The sequence below is a fragment of the Triplophysa dalaica genome, chromosome 17, assembly GCF_015846415.1.
Source record: "Triplophysa dalaica isolate WHDGS20190420 chromosome 17, ASM1584641v1, whole genome shotgun sequence".
NCBI lineage: Eukaryota > Metazoa > Chordata > Actinopteri > Cypriniformes > Nemacheilidae > Triplophysa > Triplophysa dalaica.
This window is the reverse complement of record NC_079558.1, coordinates 2,819,221-2,843,491: the sequence shown is the minus strand read 5'-3', so window position 1 is coordinate 2,843,491 and position 24,271 is coordinate 2,819,221. Positions and strand designations below refer to the sequence as shown.

The following is a 24,271-nucleotide window of genomic DNA, read 5'->3' as shown; positions in this document are numbered from 1 at the left end:
AAAATCTGGGTTCTGGGTTAATGAAATGCATTACATAGAATGTGTTTTAAATGTATAAAAAATAATGTGTTTTAACACTTTTTTCCGCATGCATAATGATTTAGGATTGAGTTTATGTTAATGTCTCTAAAGATGCTCACCTTGGGTCCATCTGCAGGGTTGTGCACAACTGTAGTTTGTGGCTCCTGTAAATGTAACAAGATTTTACATCGAGATTAAAAAGACAGTAACCCCACCACAAAAAAATATGATCAAACGACTTTCCACTGGGAATGCACACAAAACAATTTACACGCACAAGCTATGACGTCAAGATCAAATATAGAACAATGATCTATGAGAATCTACCTTATCTGGAAATTAACACACTATAATATACTGTAAAAATTTATGCCGTAAAATTACAAAAAGAATTGTACATTTGCATACTTTTCTGTGATCTGACTGTTTTGGTATATGAAAAATCTCCTGTAAAATTAAATATGTTTGTACATTATATATGAAAACTCTGTAAAGAGCAGAAATATTCTGAAAAATAACCGTATTTTTAAATCTGTAAAATAATAACTGTAAAATTCTGTAAAATTGCAGTTTTCTGGACGTTATATATGTGAAAAATCTGTAAGGACAGTAAAATTTTGTACAATTACAGTTTTTTTGACATAAAACCTGAAAAGTTCTGTAAAAAACCCTGTAATTTCACAGAATTATACGGTGTTGAAAAGCAATCAATAAACATTTGCAATTCAAATAAAACCATTCGTCATGAGGATATAAAGATGAAGTTTCTTGAATTCAGCAAAAGCAATGAATGTTTCATCATGCGAGCCCACTACATGAATGCTGCATCATTAATCATTAAGTCACGGCACTTACAATCCATCAGTTTTACTCTAGTAATTGCTTGATTTACATTTTTTGTTTGATAATCGTCCCTAAATGTAACATAAATGTGTTTTTTTGCCATTTTATGGTAATTATTAGTACACTGATTTTTGGAGAGGACAGTTAGCGAAGTTGATGAGAGAGAGGGGGTGGGGTCGGGACAGGACCACGAGCCGGGATTCGAACTGGGGTCGCCCGGGATGCACCGGCGTCATATGCACGAACCACTTAACCACCGTCTCCGACATAAATGTTGTTTTTAATTGAATACTCAAACACATTTGAATCAACTACACATTGTTCTGTTCCTTGTATAGTATGCTTTTGAAAGAGCACAACTGAAGTCATCCGTCTATCAGCACTGTGGAGACATTCAGAGGCCTCGGGAGAGGTCAGGGGTTGACTTGTGCTCTTAATGGATTGTTTTGGAGATCCCAGGGTGCTCTTTGTTCTGCTATTTGGGCAGCCAAACAAGCAAGACCCATCAGAAGTGTCAATCCACTTTGTCTCCTACTATCCACAGGGAACACTTCAACTTCAGTTTCCTATGTAGCCAATCAGCTGCCAGCTTTCTGAGTGCGTTTAGATTGGTCTATGAAGTCAGACTTAAACCTTCTTCAAAATGCATTTATGCAGACAAACAGAATGTTTTTTGCTGTTTTGTCATATATCGTTTTACGCTTATATAGCTATTGCTGTTTTGTCAAATAGTTGAATCTGCTTTATTTGGATTGACTGTGTTATTACACAACACTGTAAATAAACAAAACATGAATTTGTTCAACGCCACAGACAGATGAAAAATATATACTAAGTTTGTACTATAAGAGTGGTTGTGTGTGCGTGCAGAGGCAAATGGCGTCATAATCTTGCATCTTACAAAACACCACAAATACATAAACCAGACATGCTTCAAAGGACACAAGACCCGAATAAAACACACGAGGATGGACTTACTAATGACAACCAATGCACAGCAAACTACATGTCAGGTTTATTCATTAAAGAACACATGCAAACCGCGCTGAAAAATCATTTGGGATGCTCTGGCTGATCTCACAAAACCTATAAAACCAGCAAACAAAGTTTTGAAGACCAGGTTCAAGTGATTTTTCAGCACGGAAACTGCTCGTGGCGAAAAATGTTTGCATGCGGCGATCACTTAAAAACACTTTAACATGTAATATGGAATTTAGTCAAATGAACAGACGGGCTACAAGAAATGTTGAATGTAAATGAGGTACCATTGGTGCAGAGGCGGCTGTGTTGCTTTCTTTCATGGCGTTCACTACAGCGCTCACTACACTGTTTTTAGTGTTGTTTGTCTGGGGCTGAAATAGAGAGGGCAGATACAATTTCCTTTTTAGAGAGATGACATCAATGGGGAAGTGACTGGCATTTGGCACAGCAAATCATCCTTCGAATGGTTGAAAGTCAGTCAAGATTAATTTAAAGACAAAAAACTAATTCACAGGGCAAAGTAGAAAACACACACATGTGCCACAAAGATGACGTTACAGTCGTCCATCATCTATACAGTACAGAGGCAAATTGAATATTTCCTTGAAAGCATCTGTTCCTAGAGCCCCAAACGCCAAGAGACCCTGATCGCTAATGGAAATCTTATAGTACCTCAAACGTTCCATCTGGAGTGCAGTTGGCCAAATAATTTTAATACGGTTTGAGATTCAGACGATCGCAAAGGGAAACACAGGGTTTCTTATTTGATTCTGTGAAATAACATCATTCTATAAAACATGTGGCAATATATAAGGCACTTTATTTGAGTCATTTTATTTGAAAACTGAGAAATAAATCGCAGGTCAGAGACAACAGCTGCGCAGGAGAAAAAGACTTCGGTAAAAGCTGAACATTTAAACATTGGGAAATAATAGTCGTACAAGGCAACCAGGAAACCATCTGTAATGATGTCTCAAGGCTTACCTTGACTCCGTCTGCCTTTTTCAGTAAACTTTTGCATGCTGTGGGGAACAGAACGACATTGAATTAGTATCTGGTGAGTGAATGACAAAACCAATAGAAGGCTAAAATAAACTACCACATAAAACCATTTCTTAATTGCCGCCTTGCCATTCCATCATTCATTACGATACAGGGATCGGGAGAAAATGCTGTCTAGCATTTTTTTTGGACCACAAAAGAAATTATTTATAGATTTTATTATCCATTTAATCCAAATAAATGATAAAGCTTTGAGAGATGAATGTAAAGGATCTTCAGAATAACTTGAGGATACATTTTGCGACGCTATGTGATCGGCCAAAGATCACGATAAGAATTTCTGTGAGATTTATTTTAAAGAGGTCACATCACGAAGAAAACAAGTTGTCCTTGACTATTTAAAGGTAGGGTAGGCAATATTTTTTATGGACCGTTTCATCAAACGTGCTCGCCAGGTATGCAGTTAACTTCCTGTCAGTTATGGGTTATTTGTCTGGGTAATTAACTATTTATATATTATTTAATTTATGCTAATACTAAGTTGTTCTAAGACTTTTTTGTATAAAAATGTTATTAAATAAAAGATTTGTTGAATTTTGTTGCATATTCATTTTATTTCATAAATAATTTGTTGAATGGGTCCTTTACTTCTGTCGCATTTAAAGAAACCGTATGGGACATTGACATCTAGCAGTTGAGCTTGGTATCACAGTCTTTATTCAAAATATTGGAGAGGCAAGTTTAGTTTCTTTTGCTTGTTATCAGAACTAATCTACAGCTACTCTTTTATTTGCAAATGTGACCTGGAAGTTAAGGGCAGTCAACGAACACGTGCATGCACAGTAACGTTTGCTTATGCTGTTGCTTTGAAACCGTCGATAATTATTTGTTGTTATACTGGTTTCAAATATCTTTACATCATGTAAGTTAAATTCTGTAAATATAGAAGAAAAACAATGACAATATTACTCGCCACTCAACCTAAGTTTGAGTGGCACATCAGCACAAAACGCTGCAATATGACCCCTTTAAAATGAATGAACTGCTTTAAAATAAACCGCACATTGTTGACCAACCCAAGAGCAGACAGAGAGAGAACAATTGTTCTCCATTTGCCACTGCAGGCGTAACGAGGGAAAATCATGGCTAATGTATGCAATTGATTTTCTTTTAAATGCAAGCCTTATTTCCCAGAGGCTGTGTTTTAGAGGTCTTGAATTAGTGTAGGGGAAGTGGCCTACACTTCAGAAAACCTCTGAGAATAACTCTTTGGGCGAGACCAAAACAGATCTATAAGATGGTACCCTGTATAAAAACAGAACTCAAGATTCACATTCGGTCCTCCACCTTACCTTCCGGAAACAAACAAAGACAAAAGGATAAAAAAAATCAAATTTGGCAACAAAGAGGAGTTGGAACATGGCAGGCCTGCTATCATGCGTCTCTATTCATGAGGTGCCGATGGTGGATGCAATTCACCATACAGTCAGCCATGCAGTGCCAACGAGTTTAAACCACAAATCCCATAATGCAATGCACCGTTAAAGCAGGAGTCCTAAAGGTAGACCTCGACTCATTACCATTGGAGCGTCTTGCATATCTAACTGTCTCGGGAGATTTACAGAGAGTTGGGGAACGCTGAGGCAGCAGTCTCCTGCGATACTGCAGAACTAACTGACGGATACTGGACCCCGGGGCAGCCATGCTGAATCACACTGCTATAAATTCTGAATAAAAGTGGAAGAAACTCATCATGAAATAAGTGCAGAACACTGTAAGCTTTTTTTAAAGATCATTAGGATCTATCAGTCGATGGGTTTTATGTACAAAAGCAAAAGGGTGGGTTGTCATGTGTAGTATAAAAACAGTTTATAGGAAGTCACACAAAAATGAAAATTCTGACATCATTTACTCACTTTCAAGTTGTTCCAAACCTGCTTAAATTTCTTTGTTATATTAAACGCAAAGTAAGATATTTGGAAGAATGTCAGTAACCAAACCAATCTTATCCCCCATTGACTTGCATAGTATTTATTTCCCCTACTATGGTATACGGCGATGAGATCTGTTTGGTTAGTGACGTTCTTCCAAATATCTTCCTTTGTGTTCACAAGAACAAAGACATTTATACAGATTTTGGAACAATCTGAGGGTTTTTTAATGATGACAGAATTTTTATTTTTGGGTTAACAGTTTCTTTAATAGTCCTTACATGAATTAACATTCTGAAGGTTAAGAAATATTCATTGAATTTTCAGAATCGGTATCAGCAGATATCACTCTGAATACGGCTATCGGTATCGGTGAAGACATTTAGTTTCGGTGCATCTCTACTTTGCAGTATCTGTATGTGTATCAGCATATTGTTTTAAATTATTCATTTAAAAAAAATTATTGTGCGCAAATCTGATGATAAATCAAATTGTTTAGTGAACCAAATAATCACAATCTTGTAAAAGTCAGAATATACTACATTAAACAAAGCTTTAAGTCCTAAATATGGGGACAAAAGGAAGGTTTTAAAATAATAGTAATAATAGAACCGTGCAAGCAACAAATGATATATTACAGATATATTAACATGCCTTATCATAATAAGAGATGAAATATTACAATTGGCATCTTAAATAACGGCAGGGTTTGTACAATGAGAATGTAAAGAGAAATATGCACTTACTATGTATAGCCAAGAACTGACCGAGAGCATTAATTGGATATATTAATTGGATAAAAGAACACTGCAAAGAATTCTGGGTTAAAAACAACCTATGATTCAGTTAACAGCATTCATGTCCTGCTGTTGAGTAGCAATGGAAACAATCACGAAAAGGCATATACAGCAAAGTAGGTTTCAGGAGGCTCTATCAAAAAAGATCTTAAAGGGATACTTCATTCAAAAATGAAATTTCTGTCATCATTTACTCTCCTTCGAGTTGTTACAAATCTGTATCAATTTCTTTGTTGCGATAAACACAAGATATTCGGAAGAATGCTTATCACCAAACTTTTTTCTTGCCCCCATTGACTACCAAAGTAGAACAAAATACAATGTTAGCCAAAAACACCCCAGAACTGTTTGATGTCCAACAAATCTTAAAATGTCTTCTTTTGTGTTCAACGGAACGTAATTAGTAAGTAGAAGTCATTTTTCCTAATATGGGAGTCAATGGGATCACTTTGGTTTTACGCATTCTTCCAAATATCTTTCTCTGTGTTCATCCGAACAAAGAAATGTATACATATTTGGAACAACTCGAAGGTGAGTAAATGATGACAGAATTGTAATTTTTGGGTCAAGTATCACTTTAACCTCCAAACATTTCAAACAAATAATCAGAAAAATTTTATAATGTATATACACACTGTATGCAACAGAAAAAGCATCAGTAGTATGGTATCTTATTTCTAACTCAGCTTACAACTCCTAAAAAACATTCAAATTGATTTATTATAAGAGAAAGAAAAACTTCTGGATTGTTGCCGTAATCCTGAGGGATCCGAGCAGATGTTACACCTTCACTCAATTATTCTCCTTTGACCACTATGAAGATAATAAAGCACTAACAGACACAACGGCAGCTGGCTGATGTTTTCCCGTTCTGCCATGACTGACAGCTGCCACTGTGCTTGATAACAGCAGGACAGAACATTTGATCAACGTTAAACCTACATCTACACCACATCTAGACCCTCGTGGGGTCACCATCGCACCTCTTCATTTCTCCTGACTCATGGACGCTGTCAACAGCGTCCTCCATCTGCCCTCAAGGGGGCCTAATTCCCCGCAGACCACCTGGCGACCTCTGGACCGGCGTGCCAGTTTTGTCGGGTCTGACGACTGGCAGCAAGCCAACCCTGCTCCTGCCGGTCCATGTTGTTAAATCCCTGCGCTTCCAGCGACAGGGAAAGGAAAGTTGAAAGGAGAGTGGTAGGGCAATGGTAGCTTGGCTGGGCCGCACAGGTCTGCTTTAGTTAATGATAAAGAACCAAGAAGCATCAGTCTACGTCCCCAACAAACTGCATTACTAAACCGGAGAACAGTAAAGTGTGCTGAGGACGGACATGTGACCAGGGTCCTATCTCTTGAGCTAAAGCAGACGTCTCTGTTCTTTAACCCGATGGCAAATAACTCCCGTGAGCTGATCAGCAGGGAAGGAGGAAGCCAAAAAAGGGCAGAAGCAATTTAATCGAGAGGGAAAAAGCGAGAGAGAAATAAAGAAATAAGTCTAATCGAAGGAGGGTGACATTTGCATTTGTCTACTCCATGCATGCCGGCTGATGGAGGGTCTCGCCATGAATGTAATGTGGCAGCATTGATCCAAATGTTTCAACTAGAGCCTCTGTGTGTAAACTGAAGACATCAGTTGTTGTCGCATATGAAAGGCATCTATCCCATAATAATACAACATTTCACTACAATAATACCGGCATTAACATTTGTGCCGATTAGGGGCTAAACCTGCGTGTACGGTTAAAAGATGGACGTTAAAAGTTACATGGCGGCGTAAAAGCACAGCAACTATAAAAACATAAACGCGTGCCGTTCCATAACCTCTTACAGACACATCGTTTGAATGCGTGACGTATATGCGAGAGATGGAAACGCAGCAGGCCACGATTCTTATTTACGTGAGAACGTATTCTCCGAGACGATATACTTGATGAAAGTGAATACAGAGGGTAAATAAAAATCATTTATGCAAGTGATGGCAAAACAGGCAGGCTTCCCATTGGCTGCATGCTGATTGGACAGAGCAGAGGAAGAGGGCGGGGTTTGGAGGCTAGGTGAATGGGGCTCGCTGGGTCCCCTGGTGGTGAGGAGATGCACTCTCACGTACCTTCCTGTGCAAGAGCGGCAGTGCTTGTGGTGGGAGCAGCAGGGCTGGTATGCTGCCGACCCACTATTGGACAGAGAGGCGTTGAGTTGGGAGAAGTTGTGCAATTGCTTTCAAACCCTACTTCTATTCTTTAAAGGGACAGTTCACACAAAAATGAAAATGCTGTCATGAATTACTCAGCCTCAAGTCCAAATCTGGATGAATGTCTTTTTTCTGTTGAACACAGAGAGGTATCTAGAAGAACGTTAGCATCTGAGGTTTTGGGGCACCATTGACCACCATTAAAATGGTCAATCACCATCAACGATGTCCTGGAACTGTTTGTTTTCCTAAATTCTTCAAAATATTTCTTTTTTTGTATTATATCAGTATTAAGTATTTTATCATTATTTCTACTATGGTAGTCAATGGTTCCCCAGAAATCTTTGTTGCTATCATAATTATTCAGGTTTGGAACAACTTGAGGTTGAGTAATTTGACAGACTTTTCAACTTGGGTGAACTATCCCTTTAATACAGCGATGTCAAATCCTGCTTCTGGAAAGCGACTGTCCTGGAAAGTTTAGCTCCAAACTTACTTTTAAAACAATCTTGAAGTTGATAAACAGTATTTTCAAGAGTTAAACACTCTAAAACGTAGCTGTCCAGAAACAGGGTTGCCTACTTCTGGATTAGAAGATCTAACCTAACAAGCTATCTCTTAAACCTGTTTAATCAAACATAAAATAGGTACAAAAACACATACATATGACTATTTTCATACAGTTTATATTGTTCAGGCAGTGCAAACTGGCCCAACTGCTCAAGAACATTATTAATATTCCTTTGCTGTTACCTCAAACGTAGTAAACCGTGGAGGAGCAAATAAATCTCAAGACAGAGACTCAAATACTTAGCAGGAAGTCCATAAATTTATATACTCTATTCTGTAATCCAAAGTTTTTCATCCAAAATGGATTTTGGCTCGACTTAATTAAAGATTCAGCCTTACAGACATCATTTATATACTGTTATAAAAACTGGAGCAGAACTGCAAAAGACGGGCCAGGTTCGTCCATGACTTTGCACTTTCCTAGGCAATTTACCTGAGAAGTTCCTAGAAACCAGCATAGTGGTCAAAATGGCTCCCTGCAAAAACAGAGAGAAAAACTAAATTCTTAGTCCATGGCAAATAAAACATTAGGCAACATTTACTCAAGAGAGAAAGAGTAAATACATTTCAAACCCATTCTGTACCTTGAGTTTTCTGCGGGCGTTGAACTTGCGCAAGCACTCCACTGTCTCCTGACGGTGCATCATGGATGCCACTGTGGACCGTTGCTAAAAATATAACCATTACAGAGGATTATTGCTCATATAAAAGCATTCAAAGTCATTAAGCATGGACGACAATGGGCTACAATGGCAGTTAATAAAGTATAATTATTTTAAAGGGACAGTAATTGTGGCCCAAACCTAACTTCCGGTAGACCTTCACAAAGAATCAATACCTGTTTAGTAGCTTTAATTTTATTTATTACGATTAATATAAAATAAACTATGAATTAAAATTAATATAAACTAAATATAAACTAAATTGTTTTATTACAACCAAACACTGAACGGAAGTTAACCGGGCCAAGCACGTGCATCCGATGAAATCATCTATAGGTTATAGTAACATTTTTGGGGTCTCTTTCCAAATAAGAAGATTCCCAATGGATTGGATTCATCAGCACAGATAACTTACGCAGACCCATGGGTGCTTAAGGGCCTGCTCCGAGGTGATCCTCTTGGCAGGGTTGATGGTCAACATTTGGTTAATGAGGTTCTTGGCCTCGGGGGTAACGGTATCCCACTCCGGGGATGGAAACTGTATGGGGCAACAAAAGAAAACAGAGTAAAATAACCATTCTACATGCACAAGAAAGTCTAGGGTGCTTTCCCAAGCCGAGATGTACTGGCACACATACAGATTAGTCTGGGCCGCAGCCTAATGAAATTAAACGTATCACAAGGCAGCGTACAGCATTCAATGAGTCACGGCAGAGGATCTGTCCCGCTCTCGGCTTATTCGTACCACGCGTGTCGCTTCCACATTTCACACCTCGCGGCTTCATCGCAGCCCATAACTGGAGAAGATTGCGGCTGTAATTAGCCAATAAAAAGTTGTGTCTGTATCCATGTTGGATCCGTGTCGCACCACCTCTTTCATACCGGGAGATCTTAAACGTGGCCGTGGCAAATTGTTTGTCTGTTCCAAGAAAATCCTGGAAAGGTTCCAGGAAGTATCATTTGTTTGTGCATCAAGCTGCGTTGCATCAGCTACAATGAGTGTGTGCATAGTACTTAGAAACACTGCAGGTGCTCATAAGCCCTTACATTGCACTCATTTAGATGTGCTTTCGGCCTAGGGCACTGTGAGTGCATGTTGAAGTCGGGCTAGGTTTGTACTGCTTCAGCAAAGGCGGACAATCACAATTTCCAAGGTATCAAATCATATTGTTATGTAACATTTTGGTTGTATCGCTAAGATGACTAAAGCGGCCATCCATCACTGCGTGCCCACCAAAACCCACTCCATTAAACAGCAAATAAGGAACTTTATTCAACTTTCACATGGCCATAGGAGTGACAAAATCTCTCCCCACGTCAATGTAACACAAAATCTAAATGGATTGGAAAGAGATTGTGGGATAGGGCAGTGGTTTCTTCTTCAGTGGTTCATCTCTCTGCAATGCGTCAGGGACAGCCTCACCTAATCAATACTACCAGCAGAACCTCTAAACCTGCCCTATTAGAAATGAAACAGACAGCCGGACCACAGTGAGCATCTCAGAAACACCATGCCATCTGTTGCACACTTTATCCAACTCTGTTCAACCTTCTACAATGACTTATTTATCTTATTCTCCTCTTGGCCTGTAACTGAATTCGATAAAATAAAATAAGCGTGTTTCCCTCCTGGCCTGCATTCTCTACGGACCAATTTCTTTTTATTTAAAACAAATAAAACGATATTTTTCATTTAACAGACATTAGTTAAAATAAAACACACAAAATAAAAATAGCAGTCAAATAAGAACTTGTGCACTACACTAACGGTCAAAGGTTTTTGAGATAGTATCTGACTAAACTTTGGCATTTTCAATGTAATAATTTTTCTGCCAACTTCTTGGTCAGTGTCATCCATTTCAAATTCCTTTTTGCTTAAATACAAATGTATTATTATATAATGAAAAAAGTTTATATTTGCAGAGAAAAACGAATTTCAGACATTTAAGTATTCACCTATGAAAACCTTTTTTTGACAATTTAAAAACACATTACATTCTTGCCTTCAAAAACTTTTGACCGGTAGTGTAGGTCCCAAAAACGAACCCTTAAAGCCCCCGTGAATTGGAAGTTGCAATCTTCCGTGTTATTGTGCCATCCGCATGATGCAATTTTCGTCATCAGAAGGGTCCATGGGCATCCACACAGCCCTTCCTTCCTTGTGCCGCGCACAACAGCGCATGCGCAAAAAAGTGCACTAGTCCTTTAGATGTCAATACACAGAAAGTTTCCTGCATCCCGTTGTCGAAGAAGAATGATACAAAATCAACACGCTAAAACCACGAACAGTAAGCCAAGAAGCATATACTTCTCCATACTGTTTAGATGTTATTCTTGTTGTCTTGCTGTTTGCTCAGATTGTTTGCAATGGCGAAAACACTTCCTCAATCTTTAATTTGCAGTGGGTCTGTGAATGACGTGACTCAGCGCTGCCCTCTGATGGTCTGGTAGAGCACACACACTCATTTGTATTGCGCAGGTGTTAAACTCGGACATCCCAGTTATCTGTGTTGAGTATGCGCAAAAAGCTGTGCAGAAGTCAAGTATAACCAGTCTTTAGTACCTAACCCGCCTCTGCTGGAAAGTCTTTGTAATATTAGCGCAGGTCCTAGCTCATGCCTGACTTTCATCTTTCTTTTTATATACATCACTCTTTCTACAGACTTTCTAATGCTCGCATGATCTTTTCCCTGCGTCAACCAGACAACACTTTTATTTTATCCTGTACTTCGTGTTTGGACTGAGCGATTCGTGGCAAATCTATAATACAATGCAAGTGGCCGCTGTAAATCCAAAACTGCGCGTTTAAGATGGCTAGTGATTGCAGGAAGGAAGGGCATTTTCAGACATTAACTGAAGATTATGAGGGCACACAAATTCTAAAAAGAAAATGACCCACATGATAAACTATTTACAAGAAAAGCTGCAATGTTTCATGAAAAAATAAGCATTGTAATTTTTTATTTCACTGGGACTTTAAGACTCCAACGTACAAAGCTCTAGTTTAGTAGATGCATTTTGGCACAACAATGATGTGTCGAATAAAATAAATGAATGTATTTGCTTTGTAAAATTGGAAGCATTTAGATTTTGCGACTTTTGAATGGAAATCCATTGAAAAGTGTTTTAAAAAATGTTCACTAGAAGCATTTTACAGTATCCTGCTGGGAAATTCCCCATCTTTTCTGAAAGGATGCAGAGACCTTGTAATGTGCAGCCTGAAATTAAACAAGTCTCACTAGACTGATTTATGAACCCGCTTGATGTGCTTAAAGAAACTGGAATAAAACATCTAAAAATATTTAAAAACAAAATAGCTTTTAAAAATAAAGCAATTTAAAAGGCTAATCACCCAAAGATGCACAGAAGAGCACTCCGATAAAAGAACGTTTTTTAGAGGGGTGGACTGAACTCAAGACATGGCCAGTGATAGACAGTTGTACTTACATCATAAGCTCCTGCCTTGATCTGCTGGTATAACTTATGTTGATCTTCATCCCAAAATGGAGGGTAACCCACTAGTAGAATATACAGGATTACACCTGTAGCAGAAACCAAGGAAAAAGAAGAGAGAAGTCTGTAACAAGTCTAGACATTTTGTTGTGACAACATGTAAACTTTAAAAGCCCCACATGAGGCCTGTTTCACACATCTTGGTTCTGCAGCATATTAGCGTTAGAATCTGAAGAGCTGCAGCGGTGTGTCGCATTTCCGAACAGCTTTTTGCAAAAATGACATTAGGTGCTTTACTAAATTATACAATTATTATTGCGTGTGGGCCATTAATAATTTAAGTTTCCTGGATAGTCTTGACATATAATATAAGGAGTGGTACCACATCTAGAATTAAACAATAAATCTGTACAAACCGAAAGTTTTAAAAAAAATTAAAATAAAATTAAAGTGCCCTTAAAATCTTCATAATCTTTAAATGGACTTTTGCCATCTAGTGACTATCCATCTTATATGACGTATATGCTGCCATTCCCATTTCAAAATGCCTGTTTTTATACATCCAATCAATTCGCAATGAAAAACGCATGCCATGCCCACTATTTGTCTCAGAATACGGAAGTCAAAGCAATCGCAAGTTCTTGTTCACAGGACTTTAAAGTCCCCTTGAACCGGAAGTCATGATTGTATTTACTTTCATATTTTGATGCATTTCCGAGTGAAATGGAATTTCTAATGAGAAAAATAGTGGGCGTGCCTTTCGTCTTTCTCTGCAATTTGATTGGATGTATAAAAACGGCGGTTGCAATTTGAAATGGAACTAGTAACAGACTGGATGTTGAAGGGGAGGAGTTAACGGATGCTCCACCCAAGGTGTCTTACATACGTCATTTAAGATAGATAGTCATTTATTTAAATATTAAAGAGGGAAACAAAATGTAAAAAAAAATTACCCACATTGATAAACCATTTACAATAAATGCTGCAGTATTTGATGAAAAAAAAAAAACAGTCATTTTTTATTTCACAGGGACTTTAAGTGAAATGTTGCTCATTATTAAAAAAAAAAGTTTGATCTGAAGGTGTATACTTAAATGTGTGAAATAAGTTTAGTAGACACAGATTTAAAATATTAACATACAAGTGTTTTCATAAGAATTTAACAATTAATTAATTTAATAAAAAATGGTTTTGAAATGGATGAATTTTACTTAATAATGAAGAAATTAAAGACAATAATAAAACCGAATATATGGGAACTCCGTTTATCAACCTGGGTCGTTCTATTTTTAATTCATGTGCCCTCATAATCTTCAGTTAAAATCTGAAAACCTCACTTTCAGTTCAGCATGCGACAAACAGCGAAAATTGCACTGGTCCTCTACAAACAGCTCTGCTTATACTAAACTTCCGTGAATATTGCAACATGTTAATGTTGAACACCAACATAAAAATGTGCAGCTCATGAAATGCCGATACGAGATGTGGTGAACAGGACTAAGGTCTGACAGACTCACCACAGGCCCAGATGTCCACAGGTTTCCCGTAGGGATCTTTTCTCAAGACCTCTGGAGACAGGTAGCCAGGTGTGCCTGCAAAACCTGTGACCATAGCAAACGGAAAGTTAGCAGTGTAATAAATTGGATGCAAAATTTAGAACCGTCTAAGCAACGTCTCTAATATAAAGTAGTAGTTTCAATAGTATCAGAAACTGCATGTCATTTTATTAACCTTACAAAAAATATTGTATGGTTGTGCATTATATTCAATTCGCATTCATTAGAAAAATGGTAAGATTCCAAGAGTATTTATAAGTTTCCATACGCCAGCGCCATCTAAAGCCAAAATGACAGCAGGGGGACATGGCTGCCTCTTTCCGATACAACACTGGCAACACTCGAGAGGTCTCCGTGCCGGAAATAGGCAGGTTGTAAACAGCTGCGGGGATTTGAGAGACCAACGTGGTAACATAAATCTGCACCGTCCATTCATGTACCACATACACTGTAATGATTTCACTTCTTTACTAATCTCCTTACGCAAAGCACAGGATACTTCAGTATATGGATAAAAGTCTGACACTAAAGCAGCAGTCAAGATTCACTTGAATGTCAGCAGAAATAACCGGCTGCCAGCAGGGGGCCACAGGGCTCTTGAGAATCCAGCGTGCGGCTCTCCCGAGTGAGTTTCATCCGGTTAAAGGGTCTTTCACGTACTGACAGGATAGATGTGTGAAGGCTAAACATGAAATGGGTTGCTATTGGCATTTAGCACGTCCAGCAAATAAGCCTTTGCAGTCATTTCAATCCATTTCAGAGCAGAGATAATGGAGCAGAAAATGTGGGAACATCAGTTTACGATAAACTGGAAGAACATTAAGGAAGGAAAGAGCACAGTTGTTTCTGAAATCGTGGGGGCAAATGCGAATAAAGTATCAAATTATACTTATCATGACTTTTTAATTTTTCTAAATGAAAAATCAAAGGAATAAACGGAGGCATCTAACAAACAGATTATTATAATAGAAAATGGGGTTTTATGATTTATACCGGTAAGCAACCCCACAGGAATTACCCACAATTCTCCAGCAAATGTCCAGAACACCCTAGCAACAAATATTGTTTGCATGTGTATGTATCAGATGAATTGAGTCATTTACCAAACCAGGCCTGTTGGTCACCCTGCACCTCGATGGCCAGCCCAAAATCAGCCAATTTCACTGCTGCACCCTTCATCTTGCTGGCCAACAGCAGGTTCTCAGGCTGTGGAGGAGAGCAGAGAAAACGTTAGCATCACATTTAAAAAATGACATAAAACATGTATGAACCGTGACCTCTGCCCTGTTTTTCTGTGATGCAGAAAAATGTCACAGTTCACTAGTGATGAAGTCTAATCTATATGACATAGAGAAGCAGTGACAAAGCATCTGGACTTCATATACTTTCAAGACCAGCTTGCTTCTTTTCAAAACAATGGGCTTGTCTGAACATACAACAAAGATGAGGAGCTTCGCTTCATGCAAATTAGTAGAGACGCAACGGGGTAACTACTAAGAAGAATAAAGACATTAAAGCACACAGTCATATTTCACCCTAACACATGATCATTTTATTAAAGACAATAAAGCACGCGTTTATGATCATTAGGGTTCTGTGTAACATTCAGTATTAGAACTATTCATTCTCATTAGAGGATAAAATGAATTACAGGGTGAGCACTACAGAATCATTTTTAACTAATCTGCATAATTTAAATAACATAAGATCTTTATACATAAAGAGAATAGGAAAATTAAAGCATGGATTTTTGTGAATTGGGAACGAATAAATGCAGAATTTACTTTTAATGCTGTTAAAAATAGGCCCAATTTTACATATGCAAAATATTGTTCTATTATAAGTTCTTCTTTATTTTGATTTCTGAGTGTTACAGCATATTATAAGAAGAACAATAAGCAAATTATAGATGAAATAATGGTCACTGTGATTAATGCATAGAGAACAGCTGTTGTATTCCTCCCTTATATAATATAAGGGAATTTACTGTCAAATGTAATGCAATATATTAAACCATACACTTTGTGCTTTAATTTTTCAATATAGGAAAACAGCAATTCCTTATGTATTATTCAATGTATAGTAATATATTATCAGTGTATTATACTATGGATTTTCAAATATATATTAAAATATTTAATATATTGAGTTATTATGAAGAGTTTGGTTCCGAAATGATAAATCAAGCTGCAGTTGGTTGGTTTTGATTCAAGCCATAATAAATAAATAAATACAGCTCAACCAACACAATAAAAAAACAATAAAACATAATAAAAAACATGATATAAAACAGAGTTATCTCATTTTGGATCCAAACTCTTCACATTTAGAAAAATATATTTTCTTTGTGCGATGACTTTAATTCGCTTTCACACAAAGTATTCATTTTGTTCATGTGATAATACATCTTGTGATAATACACATTCCACTAGAGAATATTATGCAGAAATGTTTGGTCAAAATAAAATGACATTGTATTTTTAACCACCAACACAAGCCACTGGTGGTTAAACCCATTGACCAATTGTCCAGTCCACCAATAACATAATGGCAACCAGCAGAACTACAACCAACAATACAGCCACATGACGGTCTCCAGCAATAAAATCCCTGTCAGTGTGAGCGACTGCTAAGGAAAAGCACTGTGAAAATGAACAAGTAGTCTCATTACACTAGCAAAACCTGTTCTGTGGAATAAGATTTTGTGGGTCAAAGATCTTTCTGTGAGTAATTGAGTTTTCACGTCAAATCACCGCAATACCATGTTTATGTTATGCAGATATAGTGTGAATTACTAATGGATGGGTAAGCTTGGACGACTTAATCCCTTTTTTTTGCTATTGCCCAGTAGTTAAATACATACAAAAACCGTCTGAAACAGAATTCAATATGCTTGATTTATTGCACATATTTTACCAAAGCTCAGAGTGCATCCCAAATTCAAGCATAAAATTAAACTGTATTCTGTTATGAATGCAGGGAAATGTATGCCCATAGGTGTGAATCTCTCATTCTTTCTCATTAAACGCACAGACTGCAAATGAAAGACACCGAGACATGTGTTGGCCCCTCCCAAATCCCCTCAGTCTCTCTGGCAATACCAGCAACAGTTGTCATATCACGTTCTTCGCTATGGCAACCAGCCTGGGCACATTTCAGCTGCTTAGCATTGGGCTCACATACACACGGGGGTGGGCAGTGCATGTGGCTAATACACAATCAGAGGACATGATAAATCTGTGTGCGTGTGTGTTTGTGTTATCACGGACATTGCTGTGACAACACATAAACACACACTTACGCTGCATAACACTACCTGTGTGTGAGTGCATTATGGCTGTGATATAGCGAATAAGATCAATATTTTTTATAAAGAATTTGACAGATAATATCTGATTATAATAATATCTTAATTTTGATAGTTTTGCAATTAAAGGTTAAAAAGTATTCTAGATATGCACGTATGCCTGCGAGTTTGTTTCGTGCAGGGCATCTACGTGGAAACCCTCGGAGGCAGTCTGGTTGCCGTGTGAGGGGTTGTCGTGGCGACAGGCTGTCTCTCACCTTAAGGTCTCTGTGCACAATGTCATGCTGGTGAATATGATTGACGCTCTCCAGGATCTGATTGATGCACTGGCTGAAAAAAGACAGAGAATATGAAATAAATTAAAGATTACATGAATCATTCAACTACGTCACCTCATCTACCCTACGACAGGAGTCAGTTCTCCTATATTTTTCCTCATCCAAAATGATAATTCTGTCAATATTTACTCAACCTCATGTCATTTAAAACTGGTGTGACATTCCTCTGTGCATATTTGTTTTGTAACGTCTTCCTTCGCATGCCAAACAAAAAAACACACAAGTCATGCAGGTTTAAAATGACATGAGAAAGAGTCAATATTGCCAGAATTTTCGATCTTGGCAAACTATGTATTTAATAATACTGTATGTTAAAAATTAAAGCTGTGACGTGTTAACAATGCCAGAGTGACCAGATACAATACCTTAATAATATATTTAATGTTTCTATATTCAAGAAGAAAACTTAATGTCTCCTTAAAACTTTTCCCATAAAGAAAGTAACGCAAAAATGGGTTTTTATAACCCTTCTTAAAGGAGTAGTTCACCTTCAAATCATTTACACAAAAGAAGATATTTTGAAGAATGTTGTTAACAGCCCCACATTCCCTTGCATTGGGTACAATAGAAGTGAATGGGGGCTGTGCTGTTCTGTTACCAAAAATTTTCTAAATATCTTCTTGTGTGTTAGGCAGAAGAAAGAAAGTCATTCATTATTGAAATCTACTTCTTTAAGGAAAATAAACAGCAAGCCTTTCAATTCAACCCCTAACCGAAAATAAACCCTTGAAATTAATTACAGTACAGTTCATCCAACAGCCAGGTGGACAATTCATTTAAACACTGTATGATTGATGTCATTAGAATCTCACTAGTGTTATTTAGGCAGACACAGCTGGGGTCACAGGATGTGTGTAAGGTGACATGACGTGAGCTGAGCTGAGCAAGGGATTCTGGGATAGCTGGGGAGAGCATCACTGATGTTAAAAGACCTCACTCACAGACACGCACGTTACCTCATCCCTCCAAATGCTTTAATCCTATAACAGAATGTTGAGAGGCCTAACCAGGACAGCTGAAGCAGAGAGAGGAAGAGAGAGTGTGTCGCACTGTCCTTTAGATACTCAAAATCGAATGGTTAAAGACTGTTTGGTGAAGTCACATGTGACTTTCTTAGTCTCCTAAATCGTTATTGAGTTTGTTCCTGGTAAATGTCACAGAATGTGGTTGTCGAATGATTGTGTACAATTAAAGTTCAACGTTGTGCAGCTGACAAGGCTTTTGGAAAACTGACAGATAACTTAATAATGGATGTATTGTAGATTCTATTAAATTGAAATGTGTGTATCTTTGTGAGCTTTTTAATGATATTTTTCTAGACTAAGTGAAAAGGATCGTAAAGTTTAAAACACTGCAGTCACTGTAACAATACAGCTTCATTAAAATTATTAGAAGAATGATAAAAGGCAATAGAAGCCAGAACACTGTGATCCATAAATTTGGATCGAATTGAACTATGACCATTTATGTGCGAATGAAGCTCTTGGCCGAAATGTGGAAAAAGTGGAGCAGTTTCGAGCTCAGATTAATGTTCATCTGTCAATTTCCTCGTGTCGCACATGATGAGAATTAACAATCAACAGTGTGACGCATTGTTTCTTGCAAACGTGATTTGTATCTGTGACAGACTTGCAAAAAAAATGAACAACGGCGTACCCATTGACTGCCGTCTTGGTTAACAAAACTCTTCAAAATATCTTCTGTGGTATGCGAAGGAGAGAGAAAGGAGATAAGAAACCAGAATAAAAAAAAGAATGTTGAAAAACGGTTACGAAAAGACCACAGAAGCTCTTTGCCCAAATTTGGTTAGATTTTAAGCACAGCATTCCATTATCTGGGCAAAATAAATCCCACTAGACACAAAAGACCTCTCTCTCTCTCTTTCTCTCTCTCTCTCTCTCTCTCTCTCTCTCTCTTTTTTGTCTCTCTCTCACACACACACAAACACAGACAGTTGATCTCTACCTAGAATTCCCCCTCGTCCTTCATGTTCCCACTCACCTTCTTCCTACATATACATACCCCAGTTTATCCAACTGTCTCTCTTTACCTCTGATAAGTTTGTCATGTCGGTTTAATAAATAAAATAATGGCTAATTTAAAGTTCTAGTTTATGAAATTTAGCGGCATCTAGCGGTGAGGTTGCAAATTGCATCCAATGGCTCACTCCACCCCTCCCTTTTGAAGCACTACGGTGGCTGACACAGAACTAATATGTCTTTACATTTTCACTTCTTTGCCGAAGGAGGTAACAAATTTACAATACGTGCTCTGTAGAGCAGTTTGTCTGTTTAGAGCTACTGTAGAAACAACATGCTGAATTCCATGTAAGGGGACCCGCGGTTTATGTAGATAGAAATAAATCTTTCTAAGGCAATAAAAACATAACGCTTCATTATGAAAGGTCTATATACACCTCTGAAGACATAGTCATGTATACTATATAGCATTTCTGCCAACGGTTCCTCCAACAATTGACACACTGGACCTTTATTGACTGTTTTCAAACAGGTTTTCCGTACACTTCCCACATCTTCCCTGAGACTTATTACCTGAACAATATTTGACAACATTGAATACTTCGAAACACTTAAAAAAAGCACAGAATTCAAACAAAGTAGGAATAGGGTTAGTGGAGAGATATGGTTACAGAGAAAGATAATGAAAGGCAGAGAGAGACAGAAAAAGAGAGAGCATGAAAGAAACGGAAAGATACAGAGAGATAAACAGAAATGGAGAGAGATAGAGAAACCCAGAAAGAGAGAGAACAAATGTTTTGTGTGGCACCTGTTGATTGCCAGTTCTACAAACTCCACCATCATTAAAGGTTTTTCCACAAAAAAGAGATCCACCATCCATCTCTGTGCTTTTGAACCAGTGTGTGTGTGTGTGTGTGTGTGTGTGTGTGACCTGCTCACTGCAGGCTGCAGCACAGTAACCACAGCAACAGTAAATTGGAGAGCCCACCTTGCGTCAGCTTCACTGTAATACTCTCTGGCGACGATATCCTCGAACAACTCCCCCCCAGTCACACTGCGGAAAGAGAGAGAGAAAAAAACAGCTAAAGGAGGGATGAGAGAGCAGAGACTGTGCTGGGTTCTGGGCTAATTTGGACAACAGTGGGAGGCAAAGCCGACATTTTACACTCGCTTAAACACGATCGCAAAAGTACAACATGCTGCAGTCAAACATGCACGGTTATGTCGGCAGAATTTACTGCAGTCGTGGCCAAATGGTTAGAGAGTCCGACTCGTGACTAGAAGGTTGCCGATTCGCTTCTCAGGGTCGGCGGGTAACGACTGAGGTCCCCTTGAGCAAGGCACCTTACCCCTCCCTAGTTGATCCCCGGGCACTGCAGTGATAGCTCCCCACTGCTCCGGGTGTACGTGTGTTCACTACTTGCTGTGCTTGTGACTACTCTCTGGATGGGTTAAACGCAGAGGTCACATTTCGGGTATGGGTCACCATACTTGACAAATAGGTCACTTTCACTTTTCACTTTATCAGAACGAAACTTGCATAACAAAATTTGCATTGGTTTACAAAATCATACAATTACTAGAAATTGTTCAAATTGTAAAAAAAAAAAAATGTGTGTACCATTCCACATTTGAACAGTTCTGTCCGACATTTTCTGGAAAAAAATTATTAACTCACATCATTGGTAATGTAGTCTTTTAGGCCTCTAATACTTAAAGTAATATCGTCATTGAAATGTTTATAAAAAACTGATAAAAGATCAAAGAATCGTGTTTTTATTGTAAGTTCCAAGTGATATCAAACAAACTGCAGTTGGGTTGTTTTGATTAATTATTAATAACTAATACAACTAAAAGGATGAAACAAGATAACACAATAAAAAAACATTTTCTGTTTTTGCAAAAAAAACTCTTCATATATAAGGGTGGTTTGGAGGTAGAATGAGATGCGTACGAGGTGCCTAAAAGATACATAACATTAATAACATTAATATTTATAATAAATTGAATTGACGACTGGAAAAATCAGACCGCAGTTCTTCTCGACACAATCACAAAAACAACAATCTTGACAGCACTAAATCGCATTTACAGCCACCCGGAAAGGTCTACTCATCAATTTTTCCCTGCCAGATCCCATCAAACTGAAGGATATATTTTTGACACCCGACACACCGAACGAGGTGTTCTTGTCTAACGCATTTGAGCTGCGTTTATCTGCCTGCAGGAACAGGCATCTGAAACGATTCATTGAAATTATATGTCTTGCGTTTTAAAACTTCTCCCGAAAAGCACAGACAAGCCCAGAGAGCAATTTTGCATTTCAAAACCACTGCAAGACACTTGCTCTGTGTCAAAACCTAGTGTGCTGCCTTTTTAGACAGCATGCTCATCTCCGTAATGCATAATTGTGAAATACGTTACTTACAAATTCTAAGGAAAAAGCATTGAAAAGCAAACCCACAATGCACTGCAGCAAGCTCAGTGAAAAAATTCACAGGGATCAAATGAGGTTTGATTTCGGATAGGATGCTGCTCATCTGGGCAGCAAACAGCATTCTTGCTCAATAGGTTTTGGAACACAGCCTACATCATTACAACGTCTAGTATTACAATGTCTACACGGTCACAACGGTACTGATCATGTGTGTGTGTGTGTCAGTCATACTCACAGGTCAAACACCAGGTAATGGAAACCCTCTTCTGAGATACTTTCATGGAGCCGAACTGAAGGTTGGAAAGACACAACAACAGGCGAATCAGCATTAAACAACGGCAACACTGAGATAACGTGTTATGAAAGCACATGTTTTTTAATGATGTAGAACGAAGGAAATCTTCGGAGCATTGCTCGCCCCATCACACAGCATTCATAACAACATCTGACGAAAACACACAGCATACGTCCAATTAAGCACCATTATTGTCATGTTGGGGTAGCGTTTACAATTACGGAGCAGATTTACAGAATTAAAATAACTATAATGAACCTATGTCTGTAATGATATAAAAAGTGCATCGATTTCAGAGAAAAAGAGAGTCGGAGAAAAAGTGGATAGAATAGATGACAAGTTCACTTATGTACACCAGCAGTGTGTCACGTACACAGTGACACACCGTGAATGGTGGGTTGATAGAGCGAGAGAGAGAAAGAGAGAGATAGAGAGAAAGAGAGAGAGCTGAGACCTAAAGCCAGTCCCATCTGCCAGCTGGCTCTGAAACTTCAGACCAGCACTACCGAACGAACCCAAATCAGAATAAACCAAATTATCAAAGAAAGTGAAAAGTCATATTTAGACCATTGCGAATAAGAAAGTAAAAACCAAACTAAACTACAATGTTATCAGACCCTAAACAGAATTTTCACTCTGGCAAATTATCTTTACACTGTTCGAGATGCAAAACAGAGATGGATCCTGACCAAATACAAGCTAAGTGATCACAGTCTGGCCATAGAGAAAGGCAGACAAAGACAAACAAACGAGTCTGTGCCCACTGTGACACTGGTGAGGTCGAGACGCAGACACACTTTCTCCTTCATTGTGATAAATTTAAAAAGGTGAGAGAGAAACACTTTCACAAAATGTCAAAGCTCCTGCCAGAGTTTCATAGCTCTTCAGAAACAGAGCAAATGCAGATGTTAGTGGGGGAGAAGAGACACACATCAGCTGCTGAGCATTCATCTATCAGCTGCACACCCTCAGAAACAAATTACTGCCTTAATCTCTTACAGTCAATGCACACATACACTGTTTATTTTTATTACATTCTCATGTTTCTGCCTGAAATGTACATTTGGTATATATATTCTTGGTTTTCTATATTTCATTTGTTTATTTACATGTACTTTATTTTATATTTTTCATCTCTTACTTACCACCTTATTTTAATTTTACTCTATTGTTTGTACTTATTGTAAGTCTTTCGTTATTTGTTCAATGCTTTTGCAATGTTGTACGAACACACAATCATGCCAAAAAAGTAACAAAGAAACAAATACAGACATTCAAGATAATCCGCCTCTGTTGAATATGTATATTAGTTCACAATGTAGTTATTAATTGACTACTATGGTAGTCAATGGTGGCCGAGAACTGTTTACTTACAGGTATTCTTCCAAATAACTTTCTCTGAGTTCAGAACAAAAGACGTTTATACAGATTTGGAACAACTTGAGAGTGAGTAAATGAAGACAGAATTTTCATTTCCTTTAATAATGTGACCGATCATTAAAGAAGCAATGCAAATGTCAAGGGTTTTATCCCAGGGTACCAAATATTACTAAAATGTACACTCTTGAGGTCACTTTGGATTAAACGTGTCTGCCAAATGAATTAATGCAAATATAATTTCAAATGACATCTTTATTAGAGTCAATAATCCTCAGAGTGACTGTTTGACAAGCTAGGCCCGCAATGTTGACAATGCAAACATCGGCCACAAATACACTAGTAATTACAGAAACTTGTGTTTGAATAAATTGTACACGTCCGGACTAAGATTAAGACAGTGAGAGATGCATTTACTTTATAAAGTGAGATATATTAAAGAGAAAAAATAAAATAATAATATACATGATAATTTTATCCTGTTGGATCTGATTAAATGGCTCTAAAGTTCCAGTGTTCCAACTGCTCACT

General features: G+C 37.9%; 1 protein-coding gene across 18 annotated transcripts in view; it reads right to left on the bottom strand.

Moving 5' to 3' along the window:
* The window catches only part of camk2g1 (calcium/calmodulin-dependent protein kinase (CaM kinase) II gamma 1), a 63,471-nt gene that overhangs the window by 7,733 nt on the left and 31,467 nt on the right, over nucleotides 1–24,271 (bottom strand). For 8 of the 18 annotated variants that reach the window (XM_056771291.1, XM_056771292.1, XM_056771297.1 and 5 more), the window contains exons 4-16: nucleotides 22,304–22,358; nucleotides 20,620–20,685; nucleotides 17,572–17,644; nucleotides 15,111–15,213; nucleotides 13,969–14,052; nucleotides 12,446–12,540; nucleotides 9,414–9,536; nucleotides 8,921–9,004; nucleotides 8,770–8,812; nucleotides 7,686–7,748; nucleotides 2,830–2,867; nucleotides 2,130–2,216; nucleotides 141–185 (exon numbers count right to left, since the gene is read on the bottom strand). In XM_056771291.1, coding sequence (XP_056627269.1) covers nucleotides 141–185; nucleotides 2,130–2,216; nucleotides 2,830–2,867; nucleotides 7,686–7,748; nucleotides 8,770–8,812; nucleotides 8,921–9,004; nucleotides 9,414–9,536; nucleotides 12,446–12,540; nucleotides 13,969–14,052; nucleotides 15,111–15,213; nucleotides 17,572–17,644; nucleotides 20,620–20,685; nucleotides 22,304–22,358 — 959 coding nt within the window. The remainder of the gene's footprint in view (nucleotides 1–140; nucleotides 186–2,129; nucleotides 2,217–2,829; nucleotides 2,868–7,685; nucleotides 7,749–8,769; nucleotides 8,813–8,920; nucleotides 9,005–9,413; nucleotides 9,537–12,445; nucleotides 12,541–13,968; nucleotides 14,053–15,110; nucleotides 15,214–17,571; nucleotides 17,645–20,619; nucleotides 20,686–22,303; nucleotides 22,359–24,271) is intronic. The other 10 variants (XM_056771294.1, XM_056771295.1, XM_056771306.1 and 7 more) reach the window with 3 other exon arrangements.